The following is a 20,595-nucleotide window of genomic DNA, read 5'->3' on the forward strand; positions in this document are numbered from 1 at the left end:
TTTTAAAGGGACCAAAAGTAATTGGACAGATTTAAATAATTGTAAATAAAATGTTCATTTCTAGTATTTGGTTGAAAATGCTTTGTGGGCAATGACTGCCTGAGGTCTTGAACTCATGGACATCACCAGACGCTGTGTTTCCTCCCTTTTGATGCTCTGCCAGGCCTTCACTGCTTTGGTTTTCAGTTGCTCTTTGTTTGTGGGCCTTTCTGTCTGAAGTTTAATCTTTAACAAATGAAATGCATGCTCAATTGGGTTAAGATCAGGTGACTGACTTGGCCATTCAAGAATATTCCACTTCTTTGCTTTAATAAACTCCTGGGTTGCTTTGGCTTTATGTTTTGGGTCATTGTCCATCTGTAGTATGAAAAGACGACCAATCAGTTTGGCTGCATGTGGCTGGATCTGAGCACACAATATGGCTCTGAATACCTCAGAATTCATTCGGCTGCTTCTGTCCTGTGTCACATCATCAATAAACACTAGTGACCCAGTGCCACTGGCAGCCATGCATGCCCAAGCCATCACACTGCCTCTGCCGTGTTTTACAGATGATGTGGTATGCTTTGGATCATGAGCTGTACCACGCCTTCGCCATACTTTTCTCTTTCCATCATTCTGGTAGAGGTTGATCTTGGTTCCATCTGTCTAAAGAATGTTCTTCCAGGACTGTGCTGGCTTTTTTAGATGTTTTTTAGCAAAGTCCAGTCTAGCCTTTTTATTCTTGATGCTTATGAGTGGCTTGCACCGTGCATTGAACCCTCTGTATTTACTTTCATGCAGTCTTCTCTTTATGGTAGTTTTGGATATTGATACGCCTACCTCCTGGAGAGTGTTGTTCACTTGGTTGGCTGTTGTGAAGGGGTTTCTCTTCACCATGGAGACTATTCTGCGATCATCCACCACTGTTGTCTTCTGTGGGAGCCCAGGTCTTTTTGCATTGATGAGTTCACCAGTGCTTGCTTTCTTTCTCAGGATGTACCAAACTGTAGATTTTGCCACTCCTAATGTTGTAGCAATTTCTCGGATGGGTTTTTTCTGTTTTTGCAGCTTAAGGATGGCTTGTTTCATCTGCATGGAGAGCTCTTTTGACCGCATGTTTCCTTCACAGCAAAACCTTCCAAATGCAAGCACCACACCTCAAATCAACTCCAGGCCTTTTATCTGCTTAATTGAGAATGATATAACGAAGGGATTGCCCACACCTGTCCATGAAATAGCCTTGGAGTCAATTGTCCAATTACTTTTGGTCCCTTTAAAAACAGGGTGGCACATGTTGTTGTTGTTGTTATTATTTATTTATATAGCACCATTGATTCCATGGTGTTGTACATGAGAAGTGGTTACATACAAATGACAGATATCACTTACAGTAAACAAACTAACAATGACAGACTGATACTTTCGGGCTTACATGCTACAGGTTGGTGGGGAAATAGACAGTAGGTTGGTGGGTTGCAGCATTTCCGGTGTTGGTTGAGGTGATATCACCGGTAGTAGTGGTGAGAGAGAAGGAGGTAGCGGGGTCATTGCAGGCTGCAGGGTTTCTTGAAGAGGTGGGTTTCAGGTTCCCTCTGAAGGATCCAAATGTGTTTGATAGTCGGACATGTTGGGGCAAAGAATTCCAGAGAATAGGGGCTATTCGGGAGAAGTCTTGGAGGCGGTTGGGTGAGGAGCGAATAAGTGTGGAGGAGAGAAGGAGGTCTTGGGAGGACCGGAGATTACGTGAGGGAAGGTATCGGGAGATTAGTTCAGAGACCTATGGGGGAGACAGGTTATAGATGGCCTTGTGTATTAGTAATTTGAACTGGACACGCTGAGGGAATGGGAGCCAGTGAAGAGATTTGCAGAGGGGAGAAGCGGAGGAGTAGCGAGGAGAGAGATGAATTAGTCGGGCGGCAGAGTTAAGGATGGACTGGAGAGGTGCGAGGGTGTTAGCAGGGAGACCACAGAAAAGGATGTTGCAGTAGTCGAGGCGGGAGATGATGAGGGCATGCACAAGCATTTTAGTAGATTGAGGGTTGAGGAAAGGACGGATTCTGGAAATATTTTTGAGCTGGAGGCGACAGAAGATAGAAAGAGCTTGGATGTGCGGTTTGAAGGACAGGGCAGAGTCAAAGGTTACTCCGAGGCAGAAAGTGTGATGTCATTAATTGTTATAGCTAGGTCGGGTAAGGAAGATCTGTGAGATGGAGGAAAGATGATGAGTTCAGATTTGTCTACATTGAGTTTGAGGAAGCGAGAGGAGAAGGAGGATATAGCTGATAGACACTCTGGGATTCTGGACAGCAGAGAGGTGATGTCTGGGCCAGAGAGGTAGATCAGAGTGTCATCAGCATAAAGATGGTAGTGTAATCCATGGGACTTTGAGTTGCCCCAGACCAAGTGTATAGATTGAGAAGAGTAGGGTGGGATGAGGAGGTGGTGTGGGAGTGGAAGACGCTGAATGTGCGATTGGAAAGGTATGAGGAGATCTAGGATAGGGCAAGACCTTTGATGCCGAAGGAGGAGAGTATCTGTAGTAGGAGGCAGTGGTCAACTGTGTCAAATGCAGAGGACAGGTCTAGAAGCAGGAGTATAGAGTATTGTCCATTTGATTTTGCTGTAAGTAGGTCATTAGTAATTTTGGACAGGGCTGTCTCCGTGGAGTGATGGGGGCGGAAACCAGCTTGTAGATTGTCAAAGAGCAAGTTAGATGATAGGTGGGAGGAAAGTTCAGCGTGGACGTGCTGTTCCAGGAGTATGGAAGCAATGATATTGGGCGATAGCTGGACATAGCGGTTGGGTCGAGGGTTAGCTTTTTAAGGATAGGCGTGATTGTGGTATGCTTGAAAGCAGAAGGGAAGGTACCGGACGTTAGTGATAGGTTGAAGAGGTGGGTTAGGGATGGGATAAGTGTGGTGGTGAGGTTGGGGAGGAGATGGGATGGGGTCAAGTGCACAGGTTGTGAGGTGCGATTTGGAGAAGAGGCGATTAAGCTCCCCTTCAGTGATGTTGGAGAGTGAGGTTATGGGGTTTGGGCATTGGTCTGGTATACAAAGGGGTTGTGGTGGTTGAGTGATGAAGACTTGCCTTGTTTGGTCAATCTTGTTTTTGAAGTGTGTGGCAAAGTCCTTGGCAGAGATGAGGGAGGTTGGAGGAGGCAGTGGTGGGCGGAGGAGGGAGTTAAAAGTTTTGAATAACTGTTTTGGGTTGTACGATAGGGAAGATACGAGGGTTGTGAAGTAGGCCTGTTTAGCAGAGGTGAGGGCAGATTGAAATTGAGTGTTGCCTGTTTGAATGTGGTGAAGTCATCTTGCGAATTTGTTAAGGAGCTGAAACTCCTAAACCCTTCATCCAATTTTAATGTGGATACCCTCAAATGAAAGCTGAAAGTCTGAACTTCAACTGCATCTGAATTGTTTTGTTTAAAATTCATTGTAGTAATGTCTAGAACCAAAATTAGAAAAATGTTGTCTCTGTCCAAATATATATGGACCTAACTGTATACTGTGATTTTCAGTATGTTGTGCATGTGTCCGATCACAGGTTCAAATTCCCTAAGGCAGGGGTCCCAAACCGCCGGTCCGCGGCCCAGCACCGGGCCGCTGCAGTGCCCTTGCCGGTCCGCGGACACAAGGGGAGCCAGGGGCGGTCAGTGGCGTAGCGGGGGCTGGGGCGGCGCGCAGCAGTTCTTAGCGGCGGCCAGGGAGCGATCCAAGCAGCTCCGCTGCCTGCAAGAGGGAATAGCAGAAGCTTCCTGGCCGCCGCCCGCGCTTCCTGTCTCTGACTGACACAGAGAGGAGCGCGCCGCTGCTGTGTAAGAGCGAGGAAGCGCGGGCGGCGGGCAGGTGAGAGGAGAGAGGTGGTGTGTGTATAATGTGTGTGTGTGTGTGTATGTATGTATGTCTGTCTGTTTGTGTGTGTACGTGTGTGTGTTTGTGTGTTGGTCTGTGTTTGTGTAGCCTGGCCCTGGAGGAGATGGGGACATGAGGAGAAGGCCATGGGGGCAGTGATGGAGAGACGGCAGTGATGGGGTGAAGGCAATGATGGGGAGAAGGGAGTGATGGGGTGAAGACAATGATGGGGAGAAGGGAGTGATGGGGTGAAGGCGATGATGGGGAGAGGGGAGTGATGGGGTGAAGGCAATGATGGGGAGACAGCAGTGATGGGGTGAAGGCAATGATGGGGAGAGGGGAGTGATGGGGTGAAGGCAATGATGAAGAGATGGCAGTGATGGGGTGAAGGCAATGATGGAGAGATGGCAGTGATGGGGTGAAGGCAATGATGGGGAGACAGCTTTATGGGGTGAAGGCAATGATGGGGAGAAGGGAGTGATGGGGTGAAGGCAATTATGGGGAGAAGGGGGTGATGGAGCACTTATTCAAAACCTATGGTGAGTTGAGTCACATTATAAATGTTATTTAATTAGAAGTATGCACTGCTACACTACAACCGCGTCCATAGCCCCGCCCCCTTATGACCAAAGCCCCGCCCCTGCCACACCTCCATCCCCGCCCTGCCGGGCCATGGAAGAATGGTCTTGCTTGAAACCGGTCCCTGGTGCAAAAAAGGTTGGGGACCACTGCCCTAAGGGACCTAATAAAAAAAAAAAATAAAACATATATTCAGTTTCACCATATCTGTAAAAGTCCAAACAATCCAAAATATATATAAAAGTAATTAAGGTGATCTTGTACGCCTAATAAAGAGCCAAAATTGCGATTTTTCACTTGCTGCAACTCTTCAAAAATAAAATTTAAAAAAGCAATAAGAAGTGATCAAAATGGCCTATCTACCCCAAAAATGGTATTAACAATGTCAGCATGCCTAGGAAAAAACAAGCCTTCCACAGCCCAGTCAATGGTAAAATAAAAAGGTTACGCGTGTCGGAAAACGGCAACTCAAAGCAAAGAAAATGTAGGTTTGTTTTTTTATTATGTAATTAATTGCTTCTAATAAAGGTTTTGTGTTAATAAGGGAATTAATGTTTGTCATATGTCCAAATGTTACAATAACTTGCCCTAGAGTTGCCCTGGAAGGAGGTATCCTAGGGACGTGAAGACCTTTGTGTTACTGCATAGTGTACAATCAGTGTTTCCTATGTTCTTCGCAGATGTGGCTGACGATTACATTCATATTTCTGCTGCTCTGGTCTCTTTAGCTGATGAGGAGAACACTCATGTTAGAAAGTAAGTGTTACTATCAGATGTGGGTGGGAAAAGAATTTGGAGTAGGAAGTCGTTCTGATGACTTCCTTTCTGTTGAGTAAACACATTCCAGTTACCAGAGGCCTCATAAAGTCTGACAATGCTCACTGCGGCATGTGCGTGGTGGTGACCGGAGGAAATCTTCCTCTCCGCAGTGGCTCACCACAAGAGGGCGACTGTTCTTTAGATTTGTTTCTTGATGATTTTTTCATCCTCATTCATGTGACAAACTGCAATAATGGGATTCATCCCTCTAATTGGATAGTGGGCAGAGACCTGCAAATAATACCTTTTTATCCACTGAATCTACCAAAAATGGAGGGCAATTTACAGATTAGTTCATATGCTGTGTACACTATTTTTTTTTTTTTTTCTTTTTTAAATGTAGTCCTCAAGCCATACTTGTGGCTGTGTAGGTATATATATTACGGATGCTGCTCATCCAGGAATTGAGAACCGAACCTAGAAATAATTGTGCATATTTTTTGAGCAGCACTGATGTTGAACGTGTATTCCCATCTTCAAACTCCTGTCCCAATATTTAGTAGGTGTGACTTAAGCACATTAGCAAATTCCTCCAATAAGAAATGTTGTATAGTTCTCCTGATTCGCTATGTCGCTTTCCCCATGTGAATAGCATTGAAGTAGCTTAGGTATCCATATTTATGACCACCCTTATAGTGACAGTTGGTTAGACAGATCTTAGTGGTCTTAACCATGGATACATACCTAAGCTACTGCAGTGCCCTACATCAGGGGTCCTCAAACTTTTTAATCGGAGCCAGATCACGGTCCCTCGGACCATTGGAGGGCCGGAATATAGTTTAAAAAAAATTAACAAATTCCTATGCACACTGCCATATCTTATTTAGAAGTAGTAAGACACAATAGGAGCAAATACAATATTAAAAATGAAGAAGTAAAGTTAGATCATCAAACTTACCAATGTTTTTGGGTTCCTCGAATATCCTACACTTCGAGTCAATTTTTTCTCTTTCTTGATATCATTCAAAATTGCTATTAGTAAAATACATATATATATATATATATATATATATATATATATATATATATAATATTGCTACAAAAACAATATACCAGCAATAAAATTGCCCACACAGAGACATAGACTGCACTGCCCATCAATGCGGCCTGATCAGTGCTCATCATTGCAGCCTCACCAGTGCACATATAGGTGGAACTCCACTTTTACCTCCAGCTCAGACTGGTGTGGTGCAAGAATCCCCAATAGGCAGGTAAATGTCCTCAATAGGTAGCACAAGTCCCCAATAGGAAGGTAAATGTCCCCAATAGGTAGCACAAGTCCCCAATAGGAAGGTAAATGTCCCCAATAGGCAGCACAGGTTCCAAATAGGCAGCACATGTCCCCAATAGGCAGGTGAATGTCCCCAATAGGCAGCACAGGTCCCCAATAGGCAGGTAAATATCCCCAATAGGCAGCACAGGTCCACAATAGGCAGGTAAATATCCCCAATAGGCAGCACAGGTCCACAATAGGCAGGTAAATATCCCCAATAGGCAGCACAGGTCCACAATAGGCAGGTAAATATCCCCAATAGGCAGCACAGGTCCACAATAGGCAGGTAAATATCCCCAATAGGCAGGTAAATGTCCCCAATAGGACCCGGCATTAAAAAAAGCAAAAACTCACCTATGTCCCCCACTGCTCTGAAGAGGCTCCCGCTCGTCTGTTTTCTTCTGGCACAGGCGGTGTCATCAGGCTGCGCAGGCGGCGTGATGACAATCACGTCGTCTGTGTACACTGTGCTGCATACGGAGGGCTGCGCAACGCCTTTCCTCGGCGCCTCATCCTGCCCGCAATTACAGGGCCCGCCGGCATTGAACTGCAGTGCAGTTCATGAGTTCAATGTCAGCCTGGCCAGGAGCCGGATGAAAGACCTTTGCGGGCTGCATGTGGCCTGCGGGCCATAGTTTGAGGACCCCTGCTATACATGCTGTGAAAAACACAGCAAATCTTGTTTGAAAGGGGGACATGTTGTGGGGGGGATAGAAGAGGGACTGAGTCCCTTTCTTGGTTGAGTTAGGCTGTGTGCCCATGTAGCGATTTTTAAGCGTTTTTGCCGCGATTTTCGGCGTGAAAACGTTTAAAAATCGTGTACAGAACGCCCCCCATGCATTCCTATGGCATTCCGCACATGCTGTGCTAATGCTGCGCTTTTTTCCGCGGCGGAATCGTATCGCGGAAAAAATCGCAGCATGCTCATTCTTTTGTGCGGAATCGCAAAGAATTGCCGCGAATCCGCACCCATAGGAATGTATGAGAATCGCTGACTTCCCGCATGTGGCTATGCCCACCATGTGGGAAGTTAAGCGTCTCATGTGCGGATGGTACCCACGGTGTGGAGGAGAGGAGGCTGTCCTCCAGGCCCTGGGTACCATACCCCTGTAAAAAAAAAAAAGAATAAAAAATAAAAAATCGGGGTATATTTACCTTCCGGCGTCCCGCGCTGCATTCCCGGCCTAAGCGTTCCCAGTAATGCCTTGCGGCAAGGCCCTGTAATGACGTAGTCTTGCGTGACTCTAGCGGTCTCGCGAGATCGCTATAGCAACGCGAGACTACGTCATCACAGGTCTCGCAAGGCATTACTGGGAACGCTGAGGCCCGGGAATGCAGCGCGGGACTCCGGAAGGTAAATATACACCGATTTTTTTTTTTAATTTTTTTTAGCATTTTAACATCCTATCTTTTACTATTGATGCCGCATAGGCAGCCTCAATAGTAAAAACCTGGTCACACTTGTCAAACACTATGTTTGACGAGTGTGACCAACCTGTCAATCACTTTCCAAGCGATGCTTCAAATCGCTTGGAAAGTGCTTGAATATCGCACGCGAAAATCGCGGCAAAATCGCAAACAATCGCGGTGAAATCGCGTGGAAAAAAACGTGCGATTTCTGGAAAGGAGTCCGGTTTTTAGCGAGCGTTTTAAAACGCTACGTGGGCCCACAGCCTTATTGTTTTGTACTGTTGTGTTTAAAAAAAAAAAAAAATTATAATAAAAAATATTTAATTAAAAAAAACAGCAAATCTATATTAAATTTCTCATTGGAGGTATTTGTTAAATATTTATTATTTCTACTACATATTGAGATAGGATCTTGTAAATACTCTTTTAGCCTCACCTTCTTCCTGAGTTGGTTGTACAACAAGTGTAACCAATCTTTCTTACCTTGAGAGCCACATTCTTTGAAAATAAATAATAAAAGCCCTATGTGTGCCCCTCTGAAGTGCTGATGGCCCCAGGCAGTGGGCCAGTCTCCCCCGAGGCCAGCAGGAACTTTTTAACTGGATGTGCATCCTTGGACACAAATCACCCGAAGTGTATTAAACCTCACAGACCCATAAGGTCCGTGTGCAGCAATACACGCTGCCAGCCAATCAGAGGCCAGCAGCTGACAGCGTTCACGTGACTGGGGATGCATGGCAGTGTGGTCATGGCCCCCGTCACACACTGAAGTCAGCTTCCGGCTTCACAAGAGGATGCCGCGTGGTGGAGGGAAGGTGAGTACTTTTTTTTTTTTTTTTTCTTTTCCCGTAAGTGTCCATCCTACTACAGCTCTGGCAAAAATTAAGAGACCATTGCAAAATTTTCAGTTTGTCTGATTTTTCTCTCTCTAGGTATATTTTTGAGTAAAATGTAAATTGCTCTTTTATTCTATAAACTACTGACAACATGTCTTCGAATTTCTAAGCACTAAAATTATGTATTTATTTTCAAAAAATGAGAAATGGTCAAAATAACAAAAAATGCAGTGCTTGCAGACCTCAAATAATGCTAAGAAAACAAGTTCATAATCATTTAGAAACAACAATACTCCGGAAGAGTTCAGAAATCAATATTTTGTGGAATAGCCATGATTTTTAATAACAGCTTTCATGTGTCTTGGCATGCTTGCCACCAGTCTTTCTCACTGCTTTTGGGTGACCTTATGCCTCTCCTGGTACAAAAATGTAAGCAGTTCTTTGTTTGATGGATTGTGACTATCCATCTTCCTCTTGATTACATTCCAGAGGTTTTCAATGGGGTTCAGGTCTGGAGATTGGGCTGGCCATGACAGGGATTCGGTGTGATGGTCCTTTATCCACACGATTGACCTAGCTGTGTGGCATGGCGCATTGTCCTGCAGGAAAAAATGTCCTCAGAGTTGAGGAACATTGCCTGAGCTGAAGGAATCAACTATTTTTCCAGGATAACCTTGTATGCGACTTGATTCATATGTCTTTGCAAAGATTAACCTGCCCAATTCCTGCCTTGCTGAAGCATCCCCAGATCATCACTGATCCTCCACCAAATTTCACAGTGGGTGCAAGACACTGTGGCTTGTACGCCTCTCCAGGTCTCCGTCTAACCATTAGACGACCAGGTGTTGGGCCAAGCCGAGAATTAGACTCATCAGAGAAGATTACCTTACTCCAGTCGTCTATGGTCCAATTCTTATGGTCTTTGGCAAACTTCAGCCTGGCTCTCCTTTCCTTCTCATTGATAGGCTTTTGTCTATCTTTACATGACTTGAGCCCTGTCTCTAGGAGCCTGTTACGATCTGTTCTTGCCGTGCACTTCACCCCAGCTGCCTTTGCCATTCCTTTTGTAGGTCACTTGATGTCATCCTGCGCTTGCTGAGTGACATTCGATTAAGATGACGGTCATCTCTGTCAGTGGAGAGTCGTTTTTACCCTCTGCCGGTCTGTAGCTTTGTGGTCCCCAATGTCTGCTGCTTGACCTTGTTGTAATGAACTGCCGTCTTAGAAATTCTAAGGATGGAGGCAACATGACGCTCACTGTATCCCACTGCTAGAAAAGCCAGAATTGAGCCCCTCTTTTCCTCACTCAAAACTTTTCTTTTCACCTCCTTTGGTGTATTATACTTCATGAATGACTATGGACTTTTTATTATACTCTATGGAGGACTGTGGGAAGTGCATTTTACCTGGTATGGGGCCCCATGACTTCTGAGTATGCTCCTGGGGGCCAGGATGAGAGACATATATATCAGAATCGGGTGCCCCTTTTAAGTACCTTTTATAAGGAGTCACTTGGTCTGTTAGTTCTTCGTGGCCAGAGTATCCCCATAAAATATAGTGTTTGCCCAAGTGCAAGCTTCTTAAGATAAGATAAAGCTCTTCCAGCGTTTGATGATTCAAAGTTTTCCCATAACTTTCTCCTTGATTTGATCTCTAGGTAGTGTAGGGCTGGCACCACGCACCATATACCTGTTTGTCTGTCAAACGAAGGTTCTGACAGCCCTATCGACTTATCTCCCTTACTAATGAGTGTTTGGCTCAGCGTTCATGTGCTTTATAGGGGAGACGAGCTAAAGTTGCTGCCAGACTCTTATGGCAGAGGCTTATCTCCATTGTAAACAAAAGGATTGGGGTTAAAACTGCCAACTGCCCAATTATTACTCCCCTGAATTGTCTGTTGGGAAAGAATCGGGAAGCGCCCAAACATGTCCGATAGTCTGCCGATCCTGCCAAAATTGGTAGGCTCAGACGCCTTTTATCTAATATGTATGAAGACTTTAGGATTTGTACCAAGAAAAGCGAAGTCCCCATTGTTGTGCATAAAATGTGTTCAGATAACTTGTCAGTTCTGTTGTAAATGAACCCGGTCTATAAACTGCACAATGCCATTAAGAACTGGACATGTTCTATAAGTTAAAGATGTCTCTAAAAACCTCAGCAACATTAAAAAGGAAGTGACCGTAATTCCATGGAGAATGTTCCTGGTCCCATGCATGATTCACACCTCGCCACGTCTGTGTGGCTCCCTGATGACCTCTGTAATCTGTGCACTCTTCATGTCCTTTGTGTCATTTGCCCCATATCACCTTTGTGTGTAATTGTGGAGGAGACTATGTTCAGCTGTAGAATGTTTCCTAATCTGTATCTTGTATTATCACAGTTCCCATCATTCTTAATTTAGAAATAACTGGTCATCAGGTATTACGGGTCACCTGCTCCTAACACTAATGTCATTTTGTATTTCTGCGAAGTACCCTGTACACCTGAATTCCCTCTGCGGTGCTCTCTGTGCTCTTGTACCTACATTTGAGGTTATGATACACAGATGTGTTAATAATGACACTGCTGATTCTTACAAACCTTGTGCTTTGTCACAATACAGAAACCTTTACATATTTGGATGAATTTCATTTGCATTGACTAGACTTCATTTTCCCTTAAAAGAAACCGGTCACCGGGTTTTTCACGTATAAAGTACGACCACCACCATTGAGACCTCTTTTTCTTACAGCGTACTAGAATGCTGAAGAAAAAGTCCCCAATCCACTCTGCAGATCCCAATAAACAGCTTTTATTATACTCCAGACTGCACGGTCCGGTTTGATGAGCGTCTCTGATCAACGCGAAGGAGGACGGTGATCATAAGAAGAGAGGAGGTGCCGGCTCAAGACCAAAGACGCCCATTGTACCGGACCACGCAATCTGGGAGGTATAGTAAAAGGTTTTTTTTTGGGATCTGCTGAGTGGACTAGGGACTTTTTCTAATACAACATTCTAATATGCTGTAAAAGAGGTTTTAATGGTGTTGGCCATAATATATCTGGGGAAAACCTGGTGACAGGTTCCCTTTATCGTAAATGTGTAGTAAGGTCATGAATCCAAATTTCAGATGAGTATGGACAAAATGCGCACCACATTTGTAAATGTTTAAGTATTTAGTGATACTTTTCTTTAGAAAGGCGAAACATTAATTTGTGGATTGCCAAATAAATCTCTTATGCATTTATTGCTACTAGTGATGAGCAAGTATGCTCGGTACTCGAGATTTCTGAGCATGCTCGGGTGGTCTCCGAGTATTTTGGGGGTGCTCGGAAATTTAGTTTGTGTCTCTGCAGCTGCTTCATTTGCGGCTGCTAGACAGCCTGAATCCATGTCGTGATTGCCTGTTTGTTAGGAAATCCACACATGTATTCAGGCTGTCTAGTAGCAGCAAATCATGCACTAAATCTCCGAGCGCATCCAAATACTCGGAGAACACCCGAGCATGCTCGGAAATCTCGAGTACCGAGCATACTCGCTCATCACTAACTGCTACTATTGGGTTATGAGCTGGAACCTACTTAGGCACCAGAGTCGCTCAACCAGGAGTGCCGTATATCCCTTTTCTACATATTGATACTTTTTCTTTAGCCATAACTCGATCTTTAACATACAGCCTGCAGAGTTTTCAGTGGTAGAAAGCTTTAATTATATATATCAAACTCATGCTGTTGTAAAGGAGTTGACTCACTGAAGCTGGCTTCTTCTTGACTGACAGCCATTTTTTGCAAATCTTCGCGTGCATGCAATATCAGTTTGGCAAAGTATGGATCTGGCAGCTTCTTACCCCCCCGAGAACAAAAGAGATTGGGTATGTTGTAATCTGCCAGTCTGATCCTTTCTACCGCTTTCTGTTCTGGGGGAGAAAGTTGGTAAGCCTGTCTACACATTAGATGGTCTGCTGATCCTTCTCGACTAGATGTGTGTGAGGAGCTGATTTTGTTCTAAAGGCTTTTAGATCAATGCACATAGAATGAGGTCCACGGCTCTAAGGGATGCAGACTTTTTCCAGCACAGAGCACCAGCTCCGCCAATATTATTGTTGTGTTTCATTAGAGACTTGCATGCATCAGTTCAGCCTAAGGAATCAATGTTTCATTCAATGACTGTAAGCAGAGGATGGATCTTATCTACTATATAATCGACTAATTCTGTCTGTAACGGAAATTCTGCGTCGCTGATTGGTCGCGCCCGGCCGGCCGCGACCATTCAGCGACAGGCGTAGTTCGTCTGCGAATTCGCACGGAATTCGAACTACGCACGCCACCGCTATCGTCGGGAGATCTGTGGCGCTAGCCGTTGATCTCCCGATGGTTCCCCGATGAAACCTGAAAGATAAGAAAAAAAGAGTTAGATTATACTCACCCCGGCCATCGGTCCAGTCCGATGGGTGTCGCCGTCTTGTCCGGCGCCTCCCATCTTCATACGATGACGTCCTCCTCTTTGCTTCTCCCTTGGCTCCTGCGCACGCGTACTTTATCGGCCCTGTTGCGAGCAGAGTACTGCAGTGTGCAGGCGCCGGACCTCTCTGACCTTTCCCGGCGCCTGCGCACTGCAGTACTTTACTCTGCCCTCAACAGGGCAGATAAAAGTATGTGTGCAACGGAGCCGAGGGAGAAGCAAGAAGGAGGACATCATCGTATGAAAATGGGAGGTACCGGACTGCGACACCCACTGCCCCCCGGTGAGTATAATCTAACGTGTTTTCTCTAGTCACCTTCCACGACGGTATACGGAGGTTGCCTCTTTGCCCTGATGGGGGACAGGAAACACAGAGAGGTTAAAAGGCCCTCCCACCTCCCACTTGCTATTGTCTTTCCTGTTCCCCATGGGGCAGGGAGAGGTCCATATATTGTGGTGGCCGGCGACTGCAGTAGCGTGGAACAGGGGTTACCTCTGTCAAATGCCAGGCAGCTGGTGGTCGCGTCTCACCTCCTCCATGATGCTCCCGTTGTCCCCTCGGGTGACCTCGGGATCCGCTCTGGCCTTCCCGCGCCCCCGTGAGGGCAAAGCAGGCCAGGGATCCCCGACCGGGGGCCTCCCGGAGCTCCCCGGTCCTCTCCCCCCTCCAGCGCGGCGCCCGGGCGTCTCGGAAGTGACGTCGGGAGACCGCTCGCATCACTTTCGGTATCGGCGCTCCAGGAGGACGCCAACTTTCGGCTAATGGCTGGCCCCATATCGCGCGTTGTGTTTGCTCCTAACGCTGGCACATGGACCGGGGGAGGGGAATGCTGGAGGGCAGGTGCTGGCTCTGAGGAGCATAAAAACCCTGCCGAAAGCTACATGAGATAAGACAGAAAATCCCTCAGCATGGATAGCACTTCGTGCCCTGCGTCTGCAGAGTCCAGCACTGCCCCTGCTACAGTAAGTGTCGCAGGGAAGGGGTCCGTGGGGTGGTGTTTCATTTAGGGGGCCCCCTTTTATCCTGACTTCTCTCTCCCTCTTATTTTAGGGAGAAACGTCTACCCCCAAAGCCGCAACCAGGAAAAAATGCACAATCTGTAACATTAAAATGCCCTCATTATGGGATAAAAAGCTTTGCTGGTCTTGAGTAGTTAGAGCAGAGCAGCTGTCCCTTTTAGACGAGAATCGCTCCCTGTTCAAACAAGAGGTGCAGTCTTCCCTAGCGGCATTTACACCACCCTCACCATCAACATCCCATTCTCCAGCAAAGAAAAGAAAAGTACAGGTTGAAGACTCTGATTCTGAGTCCGACCTGTCTCCTACATCGTCCTCTGGGAGATTGGAGGAACCCGTATCACCCAGGGCTGCTGAGATCAGATAATACCTCTTCTCCTCTGACTATATGGAGGAGCTGGTATCCGCAGTACGCAACACCATGGGGTTAGAAGAGGAACCAGAGCCTCAGTCGATTCAAGACCAAATGTTTGGTGGGCTTAAAACAGAAAAACGCATAGGGTTCCCAGTGCATGCCAACATATTGGACATGATTTTGCAGGAGTGGGAACTGCCGGAAAAAACGCCTCAGCACTCAGAAATGAGTGGAAGGCGATTCCGTGAAATGGGACATTCCCAAAGTTGACGTTCAGGTGGCGAGAGTCGCAAAAAGAACCGCACTCTCATTCGAGGATTCTTCACAACTGAAGGACCCGATGGACAGAAAAATAGAGAGTCTCCTAAAGAAATTTAAGGAGACATCTACCTCCATGTTAAAGGCTAACATTGCCTCCAGCTGCATCGCTAGAGCTTTGTTTTGTTGGCTTGAGGATCTAGAAACCCACATATCACAGGGTACCTCCAGGGGTGAGTTATTAGACTCCCTACCCATCCTGCATAAGGCTACAGGGTTTTTAGCGGATGATTCCATGGAATCTGTTAGGGTGGCCGCTAGATCTCTGGTACAATCCAACTCAGCCAGGAGAGCGCTCTGTGTCAAGATGCCAAATTATGTGTCCCTTTAAAGGGGAATATGTCTTCGGGCCGGCCCTAGACGAGATACTAGAGAAAGCCACCGACAAGAAAAAAGCTTTCCCAGAACAAAAATCTTTTAAAAAAACGGCCCTTTCGTGCCCCACAGGCTCAAACCTCCCAAGCTAGAGGCAAAGGCAAAACAGGGAGATGGAGCTACGCGAAGGGTAGGGGAAAAAACATTCTCGTCCCACAGCAGCAGCAGGCCCAACCGGAGAAGCAATGACTTAGACCCGGCGGGGTGGAGTCTCTCAAAATAATGTACATCAGTGGGAAAACATCACCAGTTCTCACTGGGTCCTCAATGTCATCAGGGAGGACCTATTGATAGGGTTCATCTCCTCCCCCTCCACAGGGTCTAAAAGTCACTTGCCTTCCGACCCCAAAAGACCAGACAACACTGCGGTTAGGTCTCAGAGACCTCATGGGATCAAACGCAATCTCCCCGATCCCAGCATCAGAGTGGGGTCAGTGCCATTACTCTTGGTTATTTCTGGTAACCAAACCATCAGGCGAGGCCCGTATCATCATAAATCTAAGGGGACTGAACTGGCACTTAAAATACAGAAAGTTCAAGATGGAATCCGTAAGGTCAGCCATCGACGTAAGAGGACGCCTATTTTCATATTCCAATCCACCCGAGACACAGGCAGTATCTGAGATTTGCGGTACAGGGGAGTCGTCAGGTGGAGTACTATCAGTTCAACGTCCTTCCATTTGGCATCTCCTCAGCGCCAAGAGTTTTCTCCAAGGTAATGGCAGAAGCAGTGTCATTCATCCGGAGCCAGGGCGTTTGTATAGTGCCTTACCTGGACTATCTACTGATAGTAGCTTCCACCGAGACGACCCTGGAAGCCCAACTATCAAAAACCCTGGATACTCTAAGGTCTCTGGGATGGATCCCCAATTTGAAAAAATCTCAGCTGCAGCCCTCCAAGACCAGGAAGTTTCTGGGAGTTGTTTTGGACTCCGCAAAACAAATGTCCTTCCTTCCAGACGACCACCGTTTAACTTTAATATCAAAGGTTAGGAGGTTCAGGGACATGAGGTCCCCAACACTCCGGGAAGGCATGTCTGTCTTGGGCTCTATGACCGCGTCTATACAGTCAGTAGCCTGGGCTCAGGCTCACTCCAGAACCCTTCAGACTCACATCTTGGAAAACTGGAACAGTCATCCCGGTACTCTGAACAAGAAAGTACACGCCGGGTCGAATAAGAGCCTTCTTAGCATGGTGGATGAACACCAAAAACCTCTGCAGAGGCGTAAATTGGAACCAGGTCCCGCTGACTACAGTCACATTGGATGCCAGAAGAAGGGGCTGGGGGGTGATTATAAATCATATTCTGTTCCATGGACACTGGGATCAGACAATGAGCGGGAAATCGTCCAATTTCAGGGAACTGAAAGCTGTGGAAGAAGTCCTCCTGGCGGCTGGTCACCAGATTACGGGACATCACATCCGAATATATTCGGACAACATGACCACAGTTGCTCACATCAAGCACCAGGGCAGTACAAAATTCAGCAACCTGAAATGGATCTCCGCTCGAATATTCTGTTGGGCCGAAAAACACCTGTTGTCCCTGACGGCGGTCCATCTAAAGGGCACCTCCAGCACAGGTGAGACTTTTTAAGTCACCAGGACATCCATCCTGGGGAATGGAGTCTAAACAGCAAAAGCTTCAGATTGCTGGTAGACAGGTGGGGCCTACTGGAAATTGACCTTTTCGCTTCTTACCAAAACACACAGGTCGAAGCCTTTTTTTTTTTTTTTTCCCCTAAACCCCAGAGACAATTCCAGGGGAGTGGATGCCCTTGCCCAGAATTGGGACTTTCACCTGGCCTATGCCTTCCCGCCAATTCCAATCCTGGCGAAAGTCCCGAGGAAGGTACGAGAACACCGGACCCCGACTAGCTTGGTAGCCCTGTTCTTGCCAAAGAGAAGTTGGTTCAACTTGATTACCGAGATGCAGGCAGATGGGCCGTTTCTCTTACCACTAGAAGACGCCCTCCTCTCTCAAGGGCTGATTCTTCACGCAAACCCACAGAAGTGGAATCTAGCGGCATGGTTACTGAGGCCCAGGTACTGAGATCCAAGAGCTTGCCACCCTACAAAAATCCAGGAAGCCAGTAACTAACGCTATCTACAACAAAATCTGGAAAAAGTTTTCATCTTTTTGTCTACCTGACTTACCGGATCCGCTCAGGCCAAATATGTTACAAATTCTTGATTTTTTACAGAGGGGCTTAGAGATCGGCCTTAGACCTAGCACCCTGAAGGTCCAGGTCTCAGCTCTGTTTTTGACCAGGATCTGGCAGGTCATTGCTGGATCACAAGATTCATGATTTTGGCCATCAGAATGAATCCTAAAAAACAAACAATAGTCCCTCCATGGGATCTGAACTCGGTGCTCCAGGGACTCACAGGTCCACCCTTCGGACTTTTATCTTCCTGCTCTCCTCAAAACCTGGCATACAAAGAGTTCTTGGTAGCCATAACAACAGCCAGGAGAGTAAGCGAATTACAAGCCTTATCGATAAGGGAGCCTTATTTGCTTATTAGAGACGACTCAATAGTCCTTCGTCTCGACCCTTCCTTCCGAAGGTAGTCTCAGAGTTCCACCGGTCCCAAGAAATTGTCCTACCATCGTTTTGCCAAAACCCATCAAATGTTAAAGAGGAAAAATTTCATACTCTGGATGCCCGACGCATTGTGTTGCATTACTTGGGACCAAACCCGTCCTTACAGAGTCGACCAGAATCTGTTTGTCCATTCCCCAGGCCAAAACAAGTGAAAAAAGGTGGCAAAGAGCACTATAGCCAATTGGATAAAAAAAGCTATAATGGAAGCATATAGCACTCAATATGCCTCCCCCAGTGGGGATCAAGGCCCATTCAACCAGATCCACTTCAGTTTCCTGGGCAGAAAAAGCAGGTGCAGCCCCAGAGCAGATTTGCAGGGCAACAACGTGGTCTTCACTCCATACCTTCTCAAAGAATTATAGACTGGACGTAACATCCAGTAGGAATCTAGTCTTCGGCCGGAAAGTTCTCCAGGCCGTTGTCCCTCCCTAGTGCCAAATTAGTTGGAATTCCTCCGTATACTGTCGTGGAAGCTGACTAGAGTAAATAGAATTAGACTTACCGGTAATTCCGTTTCTAGGAACCTTCCACGACGGCACTAATCTGGGAATCTGAAGGTAAACCAGTGCTATGGTCTCAGTTATAAGTCACTGGGAGGTGGGAGGGCCTTTTAACTTCTTTGTTTCCTGTCCCTCATCAGGGCAAAGAGGCAACCTCCTTATACTGTCGTGGAAGGTTCCTAGAAACCGAATTACCGGTAAGTCTAATTCTATTTTTCTTATTTTTCAGGATTCATCGCGAGCTTATCTACAGCATTACAGAATGCTGTAGATAAGCCCCTGATAGCGGTGGCCCCAGCTTATGGGGCAAAAATGGGGTGACAGATTACATACATATTCTAGAATACCCAATGCGTTAGAATCGGGCCACCATCTAGTGTGTACATAAGTACACAAGGCAGACCCAAGATTAGTAATCAAGGAAAGCAAACCTTCCATTAGTCGTCTAAGGCTGTGGGCACACGTAGCGTTTTAAAACGCTCACTAAAAACCGCACTCCTTCCCAGAAATCGCGCGTTTTTTTCCGCGCGATTTCACCGTGATTTTACCGCGATTATGATCGCGATTTTGCCGTGATTTTCGTGTGCGATATTCAAGCACTTTCCAAGCGATTTGAAGCATCACTTGGAAAGTGATTGACAGGTTGGTCACACTCGTCAAACATAGTGTTTGACAAGTGTGACCAGGTTTTTACTATTGAGGCCGCCTATGCGGCATCAATAGTAAAAAATAGAATGTTAAAATGCTAAAAAAAAATAAAAAAATCGGGGTATATTTACCTTCGATGCATTCCCGGGCCTCAGCGTTCCCAGTAATGCCTTGCGAGACCTGTGATGACGTAGTCTCGCGTTACTATAGTGATCTCGCGAGACCGCTAGAGTCACTCGAGACTACGTCATTACAGGGCCTTGCCGCAAGGCATTACTGGGAACGCTAGGCCGGGAATGCAGCGCGGGACACCGGAAGGTAAATATACCCCGATTTTTTATTCTTTTTTTTTTTTTACAGGGGGATGGTACCCAGGGCCTGGAGGACAGTCTCCTCTCCTCCACACCGTGGGTACCAACCGCACATGAGACGCTTAACTTCCCGCATGGTGGGCATAGGCACATGCGGGAAGTAAGCGATTCTCATGCATTCCTATGGGTGCGGAATCGCGGCAATTCTTAGCGATTCCGCTCAAAAGAATGAGCATGCTGCGATTTTTTCCGCAATGCGATTCCGCCGCGGAAAAAAGCGCAGCATTAGCACAGCATGTGCGGAATGCCATAGGAATGCATGGGGGGCTTTCTGTACACGATTTTTAAGCGTTTTCGCGCAGAAAATCGCGGCAAAAACGCTTAAAAATCGCATCGTGTGCACATAGCTTTAGTGTGTCGGGGCCTCAAGCCATTGTTCTTCCAGCCACTAGTCTCATTGTGTGAATGGGGATAGTAGACCCAGTAGAGCAGTCACCACTATGCGCCTCACATTCAGTCCCAGGTGATTGGTTCGGTCTGAGGAAAATCCCTCCAGCAATGCACAGTTAGCTTTGGGGGGAAGATGTGAATATTCTGCCCATTCAGGGGCTGATCCCAAAAAGGGAGTAGAATAAGCTACGTGTTTAGTGGGGAGTTGATAAGAGTGACGCCAATGGGTGAGGATCTGTTTGTGAGGTCCTGGTGCCCCTGTATAGATGGCCTATGGAGATCGGTTGCTGGCTAGAGCTTGATACACAGGGAGATGGGCAGGCAATAGTCTAATGTGTATGGCCACACTGAGACAGCTACCATTTGTATTTCTCATTAGGTAAAATGGACTTCATAGATGTGTTTTATTCCCTGCTTAGTGGACTCTACCCATCCATCTATTTTGCGGATTCACATTTATGTGAACGTCCTAATGGAACTACTTCCACAAGGAAAAAGTATGGCTGTCCTTAACCTCCACCAGCAATCGGCTGGATAGCCTACCCTGCAGCCATTTTAGAAATCAGTCCCATGGTGATCAGAAAATAAAGGAAGGCCAAATCTTGCATCCTACTTCTGCACTATGCCTGATTTCAGTCAGATGCATTATAGTCATTTCATGTCCATGCAAGATTATGACACCTTTTTAGATTTTAAAGGAGCTGTCTTAATGACCTACCTAGAGGATTGGTCATAAATATGAGATTGGTTGAGGTCTGACACTTGTTACCCCAACAGATCTGATGATATCTGCATATTGATGACCCATCCAATGGATAGGT

At 46.4% G+C, this 20,595-nt stretch overlaps 1 protein-coding gene across 3 annotated transcripts in view; it reads left to right on the plus strand.

The window, feature by feature from the left end:
* The window catches only part of SNX5 (sorting nexin 5), a 118,843-nt gene that overhangs the window by 89,986 nt on the left and 8,262 nt on the right, over window positions 1–20,595 (plus strand). For all 3 annotated transcript variants that reach the window (XM_073557452.1, XM_073557453.1, XM_073557454.1), the window contains exon 8: window positions 5,096–5,171. In XM_073557452.1, the coding sequence (XP_073413553.1) occupies window positions 5,096–5,171 (76 nt within the window). The remainder of the gene's footprint in view (window positions 1–5,095; window positions 5,172–20,595) is intronic.

This window comes from Dendrobates tinctorius, unplaced genomic scaffold (assembly GCF_039654945.1).
Source record: "Dendrobates tinctorius isolate UK_male_01 unplaced genomic scaffold, ASM3965494v1 ptg000250l, whole genome shotgun sequence".
In the NCBI taxonomy this organism is placed as follows: Eukaryota; Metazoa; Chordata; class Amphibia; order Anura; family Dendrobatidae; genus Dendrobates; species Dendrobates tinctorius.